This window comes from Rutidosis leptorrhynchoides, unplaced genomic scaffold, assembly GCF_046630445.1.
Source record: "Rutidosis leptorrhynchoides isolate AG116_Rl617_1_P2 unplaced genomic scaffold, CSIRO_AGI_Rlap_v1 contig532, whole genome shotgun sequence".
Taxonomy (NCBI): domain Eukaryota; kingdom Viridiplantae; phylum Streptophyta; class Magnoliopsida; order Asterales; family Asteraceae; genus Rutidosis; species Rutidosis leptorrhynchoides.
This window is the reverse complement of record NW_027266760.1, coordinates 45,578-60,389: the sequence shown is the minus strand read 5'-3', so window position 1 is coordinate 60,389 and position 14,812 is coordinate 45,578. Positions and strand designations below refer to the sequence as shown.

The 14,812-nt window shown below is 33.8% G+C and overlaps 2 protein-coding genes and 1 pseudogene across 2 annotated transcripts; 1 reads left to right on the top strand and 2 right to left on the bottom strand.

The window, feature by feature from the left end:
• The first annotated feature begins 1,484 nt into the window (after nucleotides 1-1,484).
• Nucleotides 1,485-3,108, top strand: LOC139884303 (uncharacterized; annotated as a pseudogene).
• A 4,379-nt stretch (nucleotides 3,109-7,487) lies between these two features.
• LOC139884312 (CRM-domain containing factor CFM9, mitochondrial-like) lies at nucleotides 7,488-9,556 on the bottom strand. The gene is made up of 3 exons (XM_071868358.1): nucleotides 9,398-9,556; nucleotides 8,460-8,861; nucleotides 7,488-8,348 (listed from the first exon to the last, which is right to left on the bottom strand). Exons 1-3 carry the CDS (start codon nucleotides 9,548-9,550, stop codon nucleotides 7,488-7,490), a joined length of 1,416 nt encoding a protein of 471 aa, XP_071724459.1. The 5' UTR covers nucleotides 9,551-9,556.
• Nucleotides 9,557-10,881: 1,325 nt separating this feature from the next.
• LOC139884310 (uncharacterized) lies at nucleotides 10,882-13,034 on the bottom strand. The gene is made up of 6 exons (XM_071868357.1): nucleotides 12,928-13,034; nucleotides 12,471-12,591; nucleotides 12,195-12,381; nucleotides 11,509-11,975; nucleotides 11,145-11,426; nucleotides 10,882-11,031 (listed from the first exon to the last, which is right to left on the bottom strand). The coding sequence occupies exons 1-6, from the start codon at nucleotides 13,032-13,034 to the stop codon at nucleotides 10,882-10,884; spliced, it is 1,314 nt and encodes a 437-aa protein (XP_071724458.1).
• Between the last annotated feature and the right edge of the window lie 1,778 nt (nucleotides 13,035-14,812).

The window sequence follows — 14,812 nt, the reverse complement described above, 5'->3', positions numbered from 1 at the left end:
ATTTTCAAATCTAACTCCTACGAAAAGGACTTGTTTGGTTAGAAGAAAAAAAAATTGTTTCCTATATTCAACATATTTTGCTGAAATCAAGAATTACGTCTCCCATCTCTAATTATTTATCATTTTTATATATAAATTTATATAAAAAAATCGACTAAATAATTAACGACGGAATTGAATTTCTTAGAAAAGAAATGGGAATGTGCGACTGTGAAGTGCGGACTCGATCAACAGATAGAGTTGACTGAGTCAACTTATATGCTGGTTGAATCATAAAATGACTAAAAGGACCCTCAATTTGATTGATAACTAAAATTACCAAATTAGGGTATATCTGTCAAGAGTTTTATTAGACTACCTTAAATTATTTTACCGTAATTGATTAAAAATAAGTACAGCAAAGAAAAAACGGCTTTCCTTCCTTCCATGTTTGTTTGCAACTGCAATTTTTACTTTCGACAAATCAGCCAGCTATATGGCTAATGTTATGTTCGAAATCGAACCGCGTCAAAATTTAATCCGACAGGTCAATACGGTTTTCGATTATGGAATTGAACGGAAACTGAATATTTTGCAGTTCGATTTCGAGTATTATGTTTTTAAAACTTATATAAAATTAAATCAAAATTAAATTAAAACTGCCTAAAATCGAATTGAAACCACCCGTATTAAAAAACTTTAAGATACATGTTGGAATCTATGAATTTAAGAACCATAAATAACTAATTTTGAATCGAAATCGGATCGAATCAGACCGTAACCATGTTTATAGCTACCTAGTAATTTCCTGGGCTCAACAAAACTACATTAAAAAATGTTTTGTTAAGACTTAAAAAAGATTAGATAATAGAAAAGAAAATATTTTACTATCAATAATTATCACTGAAGAAAGATTTACCTATTATTGTGGGGAAAAACGTCCTCATCCGTTGATTAAGCCTGGTCTATGAATCCAACGGACGAAAAAAGGCCGTAGATCAAAAGTTAAATTACACGTGTTTATTATCACCACGTGTGAAACAGAGTGTGATTTAATTTTAATTACAGTGGGATTAGAATTTAAATTTAAATTTATAAAAATAATAATAAATCAAATTAAAGTAGGAAAAGGAGGCATTATTATTTACACACAAACACGACACGGCTATATAATCTCTATATGAATGATGAATCTCTTGTGTGTGTATAAATAAAATTTCTCTCGAATCCTGAATTTTAGAGGAGAGAAGAAGAAGCCTATATCTCTGTTTTTTTGAATCAGACGAAAAACGGCTATAATTAAGCGAAAACCCAATTCGATATTTTAGGCGAATTCGAGATCCTTGGTTTCTTATTAGATTGAGTGGCTTCTGGGTTTTTCTGGGTTTGATCTGGGTTATCGAAAGATCTATCTTCTTATTCCAATTGTTAAGGAGAAGTTTCGAATTTTTTTAATTATAGATAAGTGTGATTATTTGAGTATAATCGTTCGTTGTTTGTTCGTCATGGGAGATGGGTATTACAGTTCCAAAAAGACGGATGCTATATGCGAACAAGTATGTGGACAGGTAAGTTTTTTTGAATAATTTTTGGGGATTTTGTTTTGTAATTCTTAAATTGAAAGTGTTCTCTTTTTGTCTATTTGTTTGTGAATTTTGCGCCAATTTGAATTGATTGTTTAATCACCCCCTTTAAGTTTTCCAAAAGAGGATTCCGCTTTCTGGGTTTTGATATGTTGTAAAAGAAAGCTCCCTTTTTTGATAATTGGAGAATGTGATTAAAGGGAGATTAATCTCTTTAAATGTAATTTGGTATTGTAATTGAAGATGCTTTGTTCATGAATCGTGTGCTGTGATTTGATGCTTTGTCGAACTTTGTCGTGTTGATTATCAGGCTGTCTCACTGTATTTTGACTTTTCCTGGGTTTCATGTCGTAAATTATCTTTAATTTGATATTAGAAATGTTCTATGGTTTACTTTTTACATACTTATTTGATCATTGTACTCATCAACTTCTTTTCAATCTGCTCAGGGATCTCGTGGAGCTTTTACTATGTCGAGGTTTCGATGCATTTTGAGAGGACTTGATTTGAAGACCATAATTTTCGTGTTCTTTCTCGTTCCATTAGCCATCATCGGTTTATATTTATATGGACAGAGGATATCTTATTTCCTAAGACCGATTTGGGAAAAGCCTCCAAAGCCTTTCACAGTCATTCCTCATTATTATCACGAGAATGTGTCAATGGAGACTCAATGCAAACTGCATGGATGGAAAGTTCGAGAATATCCAAGACGAGTCTATGATGCGGTGCTCTTCAGCAACGAAATCGACATTCTCACAATTCGATGGAAAGAATTGTATCCTTACATAACCAAGTTTGTCCTTCTAGAATCAAACTCGACATTCACTGGTTTACCGAAACCATTGCGCTTTGCCAACAACAAAGACAAGTTTAAATTCATCGAGCCTCGTCTCACGTATGGAATGGTTGGTGGAAGATATAAGAAAGGAGAAAACCCATTCGTCGAAGAAGCATATCAAAGAATGGCTCTTGACCAACTTCTTAGAATAGCAGGAATTGAGACGACGACTTGCTGATAATGTCTGACGTTGACGAGATCCCAAGTGCGCATACGATCAATCTCCTGCGATGGTGTGAAGATATTCCGCCAGTTCTCCATCTTCAGCTAAAGAACTACTTGTACTCTTTTGAGTTCCTTTACGATAGCAAGAGCTGGAGAGGATCAGTGCACAGATATGAATCCAGCAAGACGAGGTATGCTCATTATCGTCAAACAGACGTCCTGCTAGCCGATTCAGGATGGCATTGTAGTTTCTGCTTTCGGTACATCAGTGACTTCACATTCAAGATGAGAGCTTACAGCCATAACGATCGTGTACGATTCTCTCATTACCTAAACCCGAAAAGAGTTCAAAATCTGATATGCCAAGGAGGCGATCTCTTTGACATGATTCCAGAGGAGCATACATTTAGGGAGATTATAGGAAAGATGGGCCCAATTCCGCATTCTTACTCGGCCGTTCATCTCCCTGCTTATTTATTGGAAAATGCCGAGAAGTACAAATATCTCTTGCCTGGTAATTGCTTACGAGAACGTGGCTGAAACATATTTATCTCTGGCTCATCTAAAGGAAATATTGTTCATTCTTTTTAGGCATTATTGGGATAGACAAGGTGGAAAATTTTGTATATTTCCATTTTGTTTAGGACATCATGGGAATTCTTCCAATTTTTTTCCCTGTTGAGTGGGAGAGATAGATGGAGATTTGAGGTTAATAGATCTGTATATGGTTGTTGCTTCGGCACAAATTCCAGATTAGTATAGTAGTAGTATGAATGACAATCCCTGATTCTTTTCATATGGAAATTTTTTCACATGCCTGATTTATTCTATATGCTGTTTATTACTTCCTTATGTGAATTCTATAGTTTCGTTGGCTGCTTGTTTTGCGTCTAGAGCGTATTCGTTCAGTCGATGTTACTTTGGAGGGTCAATGAAAAAGTATCAAGTGTCAAAGCTCAAACCTTTGTGGCCATAATCCACCAAAAAGTTAAAAAGGATAGGAATTTTAGATTCCCCAATAATTGACTTTTTATCATCTATCTAATAATAGTAAAAAACTGAACTTGATTGACCAAAGTTTATGTGGTGCTGAATTTTTCTAGGAAAGGCATTTTCCTGTGATTCTGCCTTCATGGAGAAATTTTCAAAGTAGCAGTTGCCAGGTGGACACCAATATTGTAGATTGCAGTTCATGAAGCTATGACCAGAATTTCCATCAGTTTATGACCAGAATTTCCATCAGTATTCCTTCTCAGAAAATGAAAGGCAAAAATTATAAAATAAACAATTATGGATGAACGAACAGACGAACATGATCATTTGACATTTAAGTGTCAAACAGTTTTACACGCAAGTAACAACAAAAGGTGAACCGCGAACCGCATGCGTAAGTAAGAAATTTCTATCCAAATTTTTTCCCAAAATCGAAAGAATTATTTATTAGAAACCTTCCCTCCCTAAAATTTTGGATTTTTCTTTTTCTTTCATTATTGATTTAAAAAAATCTATTAATGTAGATAATGTTAAGAATGTTTTTTGTTCTCTAGGAATCTCATAGCTGAGATTAACTCCCTCTTTTCCTTCTCTTCGTCATATAATTTAGTATACACTTTTAGAATGAGACAATCGTCTAACCCATTATATTACAAATCGCAAAATTAATGGGATAGATCGATTGTACCCTCTTCAAATTATTGCCAATAATGATTAATGAATTCACCCCTTTTGAATTTTATTCGATATTACCCAAGATTTTTTCTTGTTCTAAATGAACATTTTACTTAACATTATGTACACATACAAATAACTTCGTTGTACATATACAAAGAACTTTGTAGTACAACAATTCTTAAACCTTACACCGACCAATCACAATTCTTACCTAAATTTAATCTATTTCGAAAAGTATAATGAGTTGGCAATGAAAAGATGATTAAAGTTCTTAACTATGCTAGTCTTTTCTAGCTAAAGGATGTTTTGACAAATTCCAAACTCAGTTGAGTGCCTAATACACGGGTTTCTTGCACGTGACGAAATTTAAGTTCTCCCTAGTCATGTTAATTTAGGACAAGTCCGCATCAAAACCACTTGTCTTTAGAACCAGGTAAAATCATGTGTTATAAAAAAATATCATCTTACGAGTGCAAATTACAATCAAAATTTTCGAATAGTACAAAGTTATGTTCGGATACAAGCCATCCGATAAAAGGCAAACAACGACAAGAAGAATAAAGTATAAACTGTAATTAATCAGGTTAAAAATTCTTTTCCATACCATGCTATGCATATTGATTAATTAGAATGATTTCTTATGGTGACAACATATCTTAAGAACCTTAAACAGTAATTATAGATATGTTAGTTGAGCCTACAAGTTTTGTTATTTAGTGTCAATCTCAATAGCTTTCTCTGAAAACTTCTTCTCTAAATCTTTACCAACAACAATGTCAACTACAACACCAAAACATTGGAAAGGAATTTTCATAGATAATATTGTTTAATTAAATAGCATCTTAATCTAACACTTGGTAAGGAATTACTTGTCTTGAAGATGAACACTTTTGGAATTTTTGGAGTATTATGTAAAGTTAATTTCAATAATTATATTCCTAAATCTTCACAATCTCAACAACTTGATCTTTGAAGTGAGTTAATTACTTTTAGAAGAAATGAAGATTGGACGTGAGTAATTAAAATTATTCAGGCTAATCGTCTATAATCATCATTGAATGTAATCTTTATAATCGTGTCATTATCGAAAAAAAGGATTCTACTACGTTACTACGTAGATATATATATATATATATGTATATGTGTGTGTGATAATAACATATATATATATATATATATTTAATAGAGCAAGTGTTATGTATAGGTTCGAAATATTCAATAGAACAAGTATTATTATGTATAGGCTCGATTTAAGCCAACCAATAAAACGACTATAGATTAGAATATAACTCTTTCCATACGTATTAGAGTTGAATTCTTAATGCGAGAGACTAACAAGTGACAAGTCCATGTTCATAGTCATTTCCTTTCTAGCTTTGCTTGGAAATTTTCCAAAGTCAGATTTGCCAAAAAAATAAAAAATCAGACATATATTAACTCATAAATATTTTTATGCGATAATAAATACTTCATTCTGATTCACTTTTAAGTGTTATATAAATACATAACTAAACTAAAGTTACGAAAAAGACTTGTCAATCCCTATTCATTAAATAGTTTGTTAGGTTTTATATTTTTCTACATTAATGGCGTGAATTAAATGGAGCGTCGGAAAAAATTGATAAAAATATCTTAAATTTATAAAATGACAGTTAAATTTGATTAAGTAAGTTCTATTATACGACACTTAAAATATATGATGAGCGTATAATTTGATTAATGAATTGGAGACACGTATTTTACAAAATCTTAATAATCTTCTAAAGGACGTCGGTACACAAAAATTTCACATGTAAAACTAGGTCTAAGTAGAACTAACCAGAAGAGAAAACAAAACATTATAAGTTACCAACTCAAGAAATTGATCGAACAAGGCGCGTAAATTGTTTGCACACGCCATGATTTCAATTAGACAAACCCAACGTTGACGTTTCTTCATGTATTGTTTTTATAACACGGTTCGTTTACGTAGCTTTGCTTATATCGAATGATTTTCGGTCCACGCACAATAAATTGATATGATAGTGCAAAGCTTTGAAATATTTTTTCCATATAAAATTTAATTATGTTGAATACAACGTCGAGCAAACATTCCAGTCATAATAGTAATACTTTATAGAACTATTAGATATTAAAATCTAAAATAAATGTTGACCGTGTTGCAGTCTGTTTGTTGACTTGGTGTTGCAAAGGAAGACCATATTGATATTAAATATTTCTTATCTAAATAATAAAAAAATAAAAAAGGTATATGTGGAGCCATTTTAAGGGTTGATAATGACACTAATTAGAATGTGCTTAATTATATGATCATGGTTCATATAGCACGACGAATTTTTTAATGTATATTATTAGTCTCCATATAGGATGAATATTGTTGCTGATTAGATTTTTATTTATTTAATATTTTAGGGGACAAATGTCAAATGTTGCTTCACTTATACTTTAGGTCGGTACAAGATACTATATTTAAGGTTTTGACTTTGGCTAAACTAATATACTAGTAATATACTATTGGTCATGTAGTATATGTTATTGTCAAAAAACAAAAACAAAAACAAAAATAATCATGAAAAACAAATTACCAATAAATTAATAAATGTATTACTCAGATAAATTTTACTTATTTTATTTTATAGGCACGCTCATGTATTTAAAAAAAAAATTCTAAGAGCAATTTATTTATTTATTTTTCATGCTTCTATGCTAAGCAAATAGCATCAAATATATATATATATATATACTCCTTTAATTATTAATTAATTATAATATTTTTTATATAAAATATATAAGAATTGTGACATTTAATTAGAGTTAGAAGTAGTATATGCTTAAGAAAATTCTCATGACATGAGTATCTTATATCAAAAAGAGAATTCTCAATTAATCATTATCTACTTTTATTACTAACAATAATAATTAACATCTTTTTTTTAAAAAAAAAAAAAAACAATAATGAACATCTTCATCATCCAAATTGTCTAATCTTCGATTACCATGTGACCATGTCCATTATTCACACCAAGGAAGGATTTGGAATAAACTTGATACGTTTTTACGGAATCCATAAAAAAAATTGGTGGAATATCACTACAATAATACAGCAAATCTGAAAAAAAAATGTTGACAGAGTTGATCAAAACGCTGAATAGAGACTTTCTAGAGATTATTTCTGAGCCTGGCATCATAACTGATGTGTGATCTTGTTGTCAATAAGAAAGGAAGCCAATCCATGGATATGTTAATTCCTAATCACTATCCCAAGTCTCATCCACCTCTTTTCGTGTCTTTTCCCTTCTAGGATTAGCTTGAGTGACCTCATTATCTGAAGTTGGATTCTCAGCCTTGTTATAATCATCTTCGTCCTCATCATCCGATACCCACATTGCATTTTCTACTTCATTCAACATGTTTTCCGACTCGGAATCTTCATCTTCATTCCATCTCACGTTAGGTTTTCTACTTCTGTCAAGACCTTTATCGTTGTTAACTCTGCCGATATTCCTAGGTTTCTCCCATTCCCCTCTATGCTGCTTGAACCCATCATGCGCTTTACGAGAATACCTATTAGCATCAATCTCATGATCACTCCCATCAGATTCCAATCCACCATCATCCCCAGAATCATCATGATCAAAAGTCCTTCTGCCGCCACGACTGTCCTTCCAGCCCCGAGATCCTCTCATATCGTCTTCTTTGTCGTCGTCGTTTCTCGACTTTCTGAATCTTCCTCCGTAATCCTCCCTGTTCAAATACCTGATTTGTCCAAGCTCTTCTTTCTCCGCTGCTTCTTCTTCTGCCCATTCTTTGTCAGCTGCGCCCTCTATCTCAGCTATGAACTGGTCTAGCTCCTCCTGATCGCTATCGGATTCCGGAGGCTCTATGTTGCTATGAGGTTTTCTGACTGACAGTTTATCCGATTGGAAGACATAAGGGGTCCCGTCCTTCTTGTCAATCGCATTAAAGAACGTTGAAGCTACTCTCTGGATGCTGGCCATGGCAACTGGATCTTCAGGGTTTACACCCTTTTTCCGAAGCTCCTGCTCTGTCTTTTTTATATTTAGCTTCTGAGATTCAAGAGCTTGTTCAAATCTGGCTTTGAATAATGCCTACCACAAAGACAAATCAAGTTATTTCATTTCGCAATTCCATCGGATCACATACATTCAATCACACTAAACATAAACAAAATGCAACAAACTAAAGTGTATACAACTCACCTTCCTTTTTGTCAGAGTGTTGAAAGGTATAAGATTTTTGGGTTGACGGTAGTTTCTTCCCCGGAACATAATAATTGTTTTGGTATTATGAATGTTTATCACAACACCACCACTCAGCCTAGCAATCATGGTTGCCATCTCCTTGATCTTCTCTTTGGGGAAGTTATCACAACAAACCTGCACAGTCTCGTGAAACTTCCAGTGCATATGCATATTCTGCACAACACCTCCAAACACACCACGGACACCGACCGGAACGTAATTTTTGTTTTTATACCCAATTTTCTTATATGCTTGAAGCTGCTCTGGTGTGAAAAGTTCAGGATCGTGCACTGAGGCCGGCAACTCAGGTAGCTCATACTTTTTGAGCTTCTGGAGGAGCAATGCAACCTTTTTCTTAGCCTGTACGAGATGAGATTAAAAATATGAAGTTAATCGTGCTTTAAGCATGAGTAACAAAGTATAACACAACTTGGTAAAACTTGATAACCACATTGTAGCATGAAAACAGAGGTTAATATAAATTACTCCCAAAACAGCTATCACAGTGAATTATTTGCTATGAGAAACAAACAATCACAAGAAATGAGTAAACGTGACAGAGGGACACATCATGCAAAGATATATGCTATTTTGATGCGAAGCGTGGGTTCTGAAATAGAGGTATATCTGTTTACAAAACAAAGGAATTAGTTAACCTAACGTAGTTTCGAGGTCACTCATTATTAGTAAAGCTGATAAGCAGAGAAGTAAAACGCGTCTAACTTTGAGACACCAATTATAAAATGGTCAGACACATCTTGGACTTTCTACCTTAAAATATGACACCTTGAAAGTTTAAGTACATTTACTTCTTTTACTTGGCTATGAAAGGAAGAAAAAACATATAAATTTTATCATGCAGTGAAATGCAGCAAAAATAATTTCATAAAACTTACTCTTTTGAGGTTATAAACAAGCCTCTCGTTATCATCCATGAGCTTCAACTTCATGATTTTGGCTCTACGAATCTCTTTCATAGTTTTACCAGACTCCTTCTTCATACGTGCCTCCACCTTGGATCTCATGCTTCTTCCTCTCGCTGTAGACATTGATCGAAAACCTCCATTGATGGGATGAGGCATTGGAGCGACCGAGGATTTACAATCTTCACAACTGACACTCGATCGCATCACATTGTCATATACTAATCTCGGAGGAGCATTTTCTATCAACGCTGCATTCCTGCCACAGGAATAACAAAACCATCTTAAAATAGAATTCGATTGATCAGTCACAGTAAAATCCCAGATAATCGCAAACCACGATTAGTTAAGCACTACATATATAACATAAAAGCCCCCATCAATCAATATCGATCACTACAGTAGATAAAACCGAAAATGAGCTGAATTTTTCCCATAACCAGTCAGAAAACAGGAACAAAACACAAACACAAAATCCCCATCAACAAGAACGAATTTCTTCATCTTACGAGAATCCAAACAGATAAACCACACAAACCCATATCAAGGATATTGAAAGGTGCCCACAAAGAAAAGAAAAGGGCGTACTTGTTGAGGACAGATGCCAAGGTCTTTAAGCAATGGCGTTGAAGATTCCTTGTAGCGAACATTTCATATATGTTATAAACCGAAAATCCCAGTTCGCAAAATTTGTTCTTTCGACTTTATATAGAATTTATGGCCGAATTTGAGTGTCGTCGTCTGGGGTTTTTCGAGGGTTTTTGTTAAAGCTGTCAAACACAGGCAGCCACTGACTGAAAGTCGAAGACTCAGTTCGAGGTGAAGATGTTTGTTTAGTTACTTCTTAGTTTAAGAAAATGTCCAATTAAGTCCTTTAACTTATTTTTTAGCCAATTTGGGTATTCAACCTCACAGATTTGGTCAATGTTAATCGTTCCGATAGAGTTCAGTATATACCAATACTGCATTTTCAATGTAGCTAAGACAAGGAATTATTTAAAGATGACATGAAAATCAAGAAGCAAATGAAACAAACAACAGAATCGAAACGAAACGACGAAACAGAGTATCGTTTAAGGACAATACCATAGTTATATATAGTTTGACAGATAAAACATATTCCTTAGAGTTTAGTTGTTGCTATCCTGGATTTAAATACGACCTATGATCATTCGAAAGGAAGCAAAAACTACGTCTTAGCAACACCTAGTCACTAGAAAAGATTCATGAAACAAAACCGGAAATTAAATCAGGCGTCGCCGAAAAAGTACATTGGCAAATATCTCTAGGAAGGATCACTTTTTCAGAACATTTTTTTGAAAGACAGGTCCGATAGATAATAGGTAGATAAAACGACGCTGCAGCATCGAAATGCGTCGAATATCCATAGAAAACTTGAGATTTCAAAAGGTCAAACTTCATGTCTGGTCCTGAGAGCAAGCATGTTGAGCGTTTGACTATTTGTCACCACAGAAAGTTATCTTCACCGAAAAGACAACTTCAGCCAAGCCAAAATTGGGAATGCATCCTCCCACTCCCTTGAAGAAGATGCCTTTATGAAGGCATTTTGTCGATATTGTTGATCTATCAGATTCCAAACAAGCTGTCTTCAGAATTAAACTGCAAAGTCTGCAGAAGAAAAGAATTTAGATTACTTGAATGGAAAGCTTACGATAAAAACTTGTGACAAGAAAAGGATAAATTAGTAATCAACACATACATCCAGGTTAAAGTCCGGTGGAGTGTCCGTCTCTATGTTCACCAGCTCAGAAATGCAGCTGGACATGGCTTCATTACTTCCTGACGCCTCGCTTGGGTTGCAAGCAAGGTCAGTGCATGGGAGAGTATCTTCAAAGGGTGGATCAACCCTTTCTTTGCACATGAGATTTGGAAAGTTTAAGAAGTCCAAGGATTGAGGAGGTTGGGATCCTAACAAATACCCTAACTCATCATCTTCGACCTGAACCACAGGTTCAGTGCGCTGAGATGTAAGCTCTTCTTCCTGAAAAAGGACCAAAGTTTAAACAATACTAATAAATAGACTATTTTGATTTTTTCAATGATTTATCGGTGAGACCACATACCAGACCAGAATTTGTCTGGACAAGTAAATTTCCTGGACGAGGTGGATTAGGAGTGTTTGTAGTTGGCGTCTTTGGATTGTTCTTATCATGATCTTCAGTGATTGAACTCTCCTCAGCTTTATCAGCAGACGACTTTGATATCTGATATAAGATTTTGGAGACGACATAATCTCCATGCTGCGCATCTTCTTGGGTGCCGAGATAAAGTTGATGCATCACCCAGTTTGACTTGACAGGTCCCTTTTCTTTCTTAGAAGATGTATACAGAACCATGATCCTCTTCCAGCCCATTCGAACTCCATCTATCATAATAGGCTTAGTCCTACCAGTCTTGTGCCAACGAAAATGAAGCTCTTCCCGAGAATTGGACGATTGAGATTCGATCTTTCGGCGTTTCCGCTGGCCGCTAGCATAAGCATTGGAGGTTCTGTGAAAGAAATGGATGCTGCTTCCATCTCTCCTAGAACCTGCACTTGCATGTATTGAAAAAAGAAAATATGTATTATAGTCTATGTATTTTTCCATGTATAAAACGGATATATTTCGGGCTCATTAAAATATATGGACTAGTTTCGGATACTTGCTAAACTACGGTACCATATATTGTATTAACCCAATTGAAGACTGAACAAATACTAGGTGGCCTTAAAAAACAGAAATACATATATATGGGGTGAGGAACTTGCCTGGAAGGTTTTCTGGGTGGGTGTAATTGATGCCTGACTCCCCATCCAATGTTGGGATAAACTCATTAAGAAATGCATGAGGCTGCATATCTCTGATGTTGCATTTAGCAGCCAAGTGCAGGATCAGATCAGCGTCCGAAGGTTCGAACTTGACTCCAGCAGGAAATCCAGGCCATCCATAAGAAACCTACCAGAATTCAATCTAAAGTCAATCTGTCCAACAATGGAGAAATAAAACATGAGACTTTTAGCAAGATGGGGGGTTTTTTAGCTTACGTCATTATTATTGATGTTGTAGTGGCAATTGGGGCATTCACGAGATGGTTCACCATCATCGGAAGTGATGATGGCGCCAGTGATTTTCTGTGCAAATGCTCTTCCATTGAGTATCCAAGACCTATGAGAATTAAAAATTTGCAAACATGTGAGTTTCAACATAACTGCTAAAGAAGCGAGAATAACCAAGGCCTATTTGACCAAGTGGTTATCCGAGGTGGGATTTCATCCTGCAGTCGAGGGATCGACTTTCTATAGATGCAATTCTTAGAACTAATTGGGTTTCAAGATGATTACCCCTTTGTGTAGTCCAAAACCGATAAATCAAAGAAAACATACACACACACACAACGAATTGCCAACAACCAAAAGGATGAAACACAGATTATAAGTTGCAAATTCAGTATCTAGCTAGCTAGGTAGAGAGAATGATACACAAAATTGGACTCAGCCAAACCAAAGTACTGATTTCGGTCTCTTCAAAATCGAATAATCATGTAACACATGAGAATTCCAATCTGAGCCAGCATATACTCTCCACATTTGCAGCTTTACATATTGCATTTACCTGCATTTCAAGTTATTGCAGAACAGGTCTGAGGGAACTAAAACACCACAAAGACAGAAAACTAAAACACCAAAAAGACAGAAACATGACTCAAAAAATAAAAATATAAACTTTACTTTCAACAAAAATAAATAAAATTGAAAAATTTCTCAAAAGTATTGAATTATTGATCAGTCAAAGTTTTCCATATTTGGGTACATCCCAGAAATGGAAGAATCTAACTAGAACAAAATCTATGACATTGGATATTTAGCTAGAAATAGGAAAAGATTAAACAAATTAACACCCACATAAAAAGATTAAATTTTTTTCCAAATAAAAATAAAACCCATCAACATCTAACAAAGAAGATGATCGATTAGAGAAAAATTAGTAAGAAAAAATCAAAACTTTATATCATATGAACAATCCCAAAAGAACACATCAAACTTTTTTTACCTTGCCATCATTGATTGATGAAAATGATTTTTTCCAGTTGTTGATAGTAGAAATTATTATATATGTTCAACAAACAAGAGAGTCTGTTGAAAGCTTCTTCACTTTTCTCCACTAGGCTAAGCTAAGTGAAGAAGTGAAAGTGTATATGAGAGAGAGAGAAAGAATGAGGAAGAGAGCGGGAAATGGTCTCACCTATTGACTTTTTTATGACTCATGTATGCCAAAACTTCCTCTCCAAGCCTTTAGGTTCGGATATTGATTTTTCACTTTTTTTCTACTCTGAAAACATTGAAAGAAAAAAATTAGAGAAAAATAAAAAATAAGATTAGAGACATTAAATTATCTATCTCTTAATGCAATTAAATTCGATCTGTAGTAAGACGGAATATGCTTCAGATATAAAACGACGCAAGATGAAATATGCTTCGGATATAAAACGCACGCATATATAATTTATTGACAATCAAAATATATGGTCTGATAGTTAATATATCGTTATCTCCTTCTTACGATTATCTAATTCTAAAACTAACATAAAACGAATTTTAACCTTAGAAATTGATCCGTGAATAATTCGATTAATATGTATGTAAAAATAATCGAATTAAACGATTTCAGTTGAGGAAAATTTTATGAGCTCTTAAGCGGCGTCAATTCAGAATAAGATCTGTGCGACTTTTCACGATGGCGTCAATTTAGGGTTCATTAAATAATAAATATCTGTCACTCACAATCGTGATTTTACTTGATAGACATGATTGAAATGGTATTGCTATATGTTTAATTTTGCTGAAATGGTAAAGTAAAAAAATTGAGCCACGGCCTCTTTCTTCGAAACGTTACGTTGAAGTAAAGTTTTCTTTTAGATAATCAAATCATTTATTAATTTATTTTGAAAATTTGCATTGTCATTTATTTTTGAATTAACATATTGCGAGCACAATTAATTTTCTCTTTTGTACGGAAGTTAAAATTGTCAGATTCATTGTTATCTTATGAATAATACTCCATCAATATTCAAATAAATGTCATTTACAACTCATTGAAAATTATATTTATAAGATAATGATTAGTTACATTAATTTTTTTTATTAAAAATCGTATCTATAGAATAATGACTAATTATATCAATTTTTTAATGAAACTAACAAGTAAAACATAGTACATAAAAAATATACCTAAGTATATAATAATGACTAGTTAGAACTTAAGTGAATATTACTTGTTATACATACATAGTGCATATAGTAGGTTATGTGTCAAAAAATTTCATGACATTGTTATTCAAATCTTTTTATGGTCTATCCGAATTTCGAAAATTTATTTAAAAAACAAA

What these genes read in the sequence shown, in the direction of transcription:
- LOC139884310 (XM_071868357.1), bottom strand. Translation starts at nt 13,034, where the DNA reads ATGCAATATGTAAAGCTGCAAATGTGGAGAGTATATGCTGGCTCAGAT. An exon ending in ACAACATCAATAATAATGAC is followed by an intron (nt 12,382 to 12,470) that starts GTAAGCTAAAAA and finishes GAATTCTGGTAG; the next exon opens with GTTTCTTATGGATGGCCTGG. An exon ending in CACCGGACTTTAACCTGGAT is followed by an intron (nt 11,032 to 11,144) that starts GTATGTGTTGAT and finishes TTAATTCTGAAG; the next exon opens with ACAGCTTGTTTGGAATCTGA.
- LOC139884312 (XM_071868358.1), bottom strand. Translation starts at nt 9,550, where the DNA reads ATGTCTACAGCGAGAGGAAGAAGCATGAGATCCAAGGTGGAGGCACGT. An exon ending in TTGTTTATAACCTCAAAAGA is followed by an intron (nt 8,862 to 9,397) that starts GTAAGTTTTATG and finishes CATCTCGTACAG; the next exon opens with GCTAAGAAAAAGGTTGCATT. An exon ending in ACACTCTGACAAAAAGGAAG is followed by an intron (nt 8,349 to 8,459) that starts GTGAGTTGTATA and finishes TCTTTGTGGTAG; the next exon opens with GCATTATTCAAAGCCAGATT.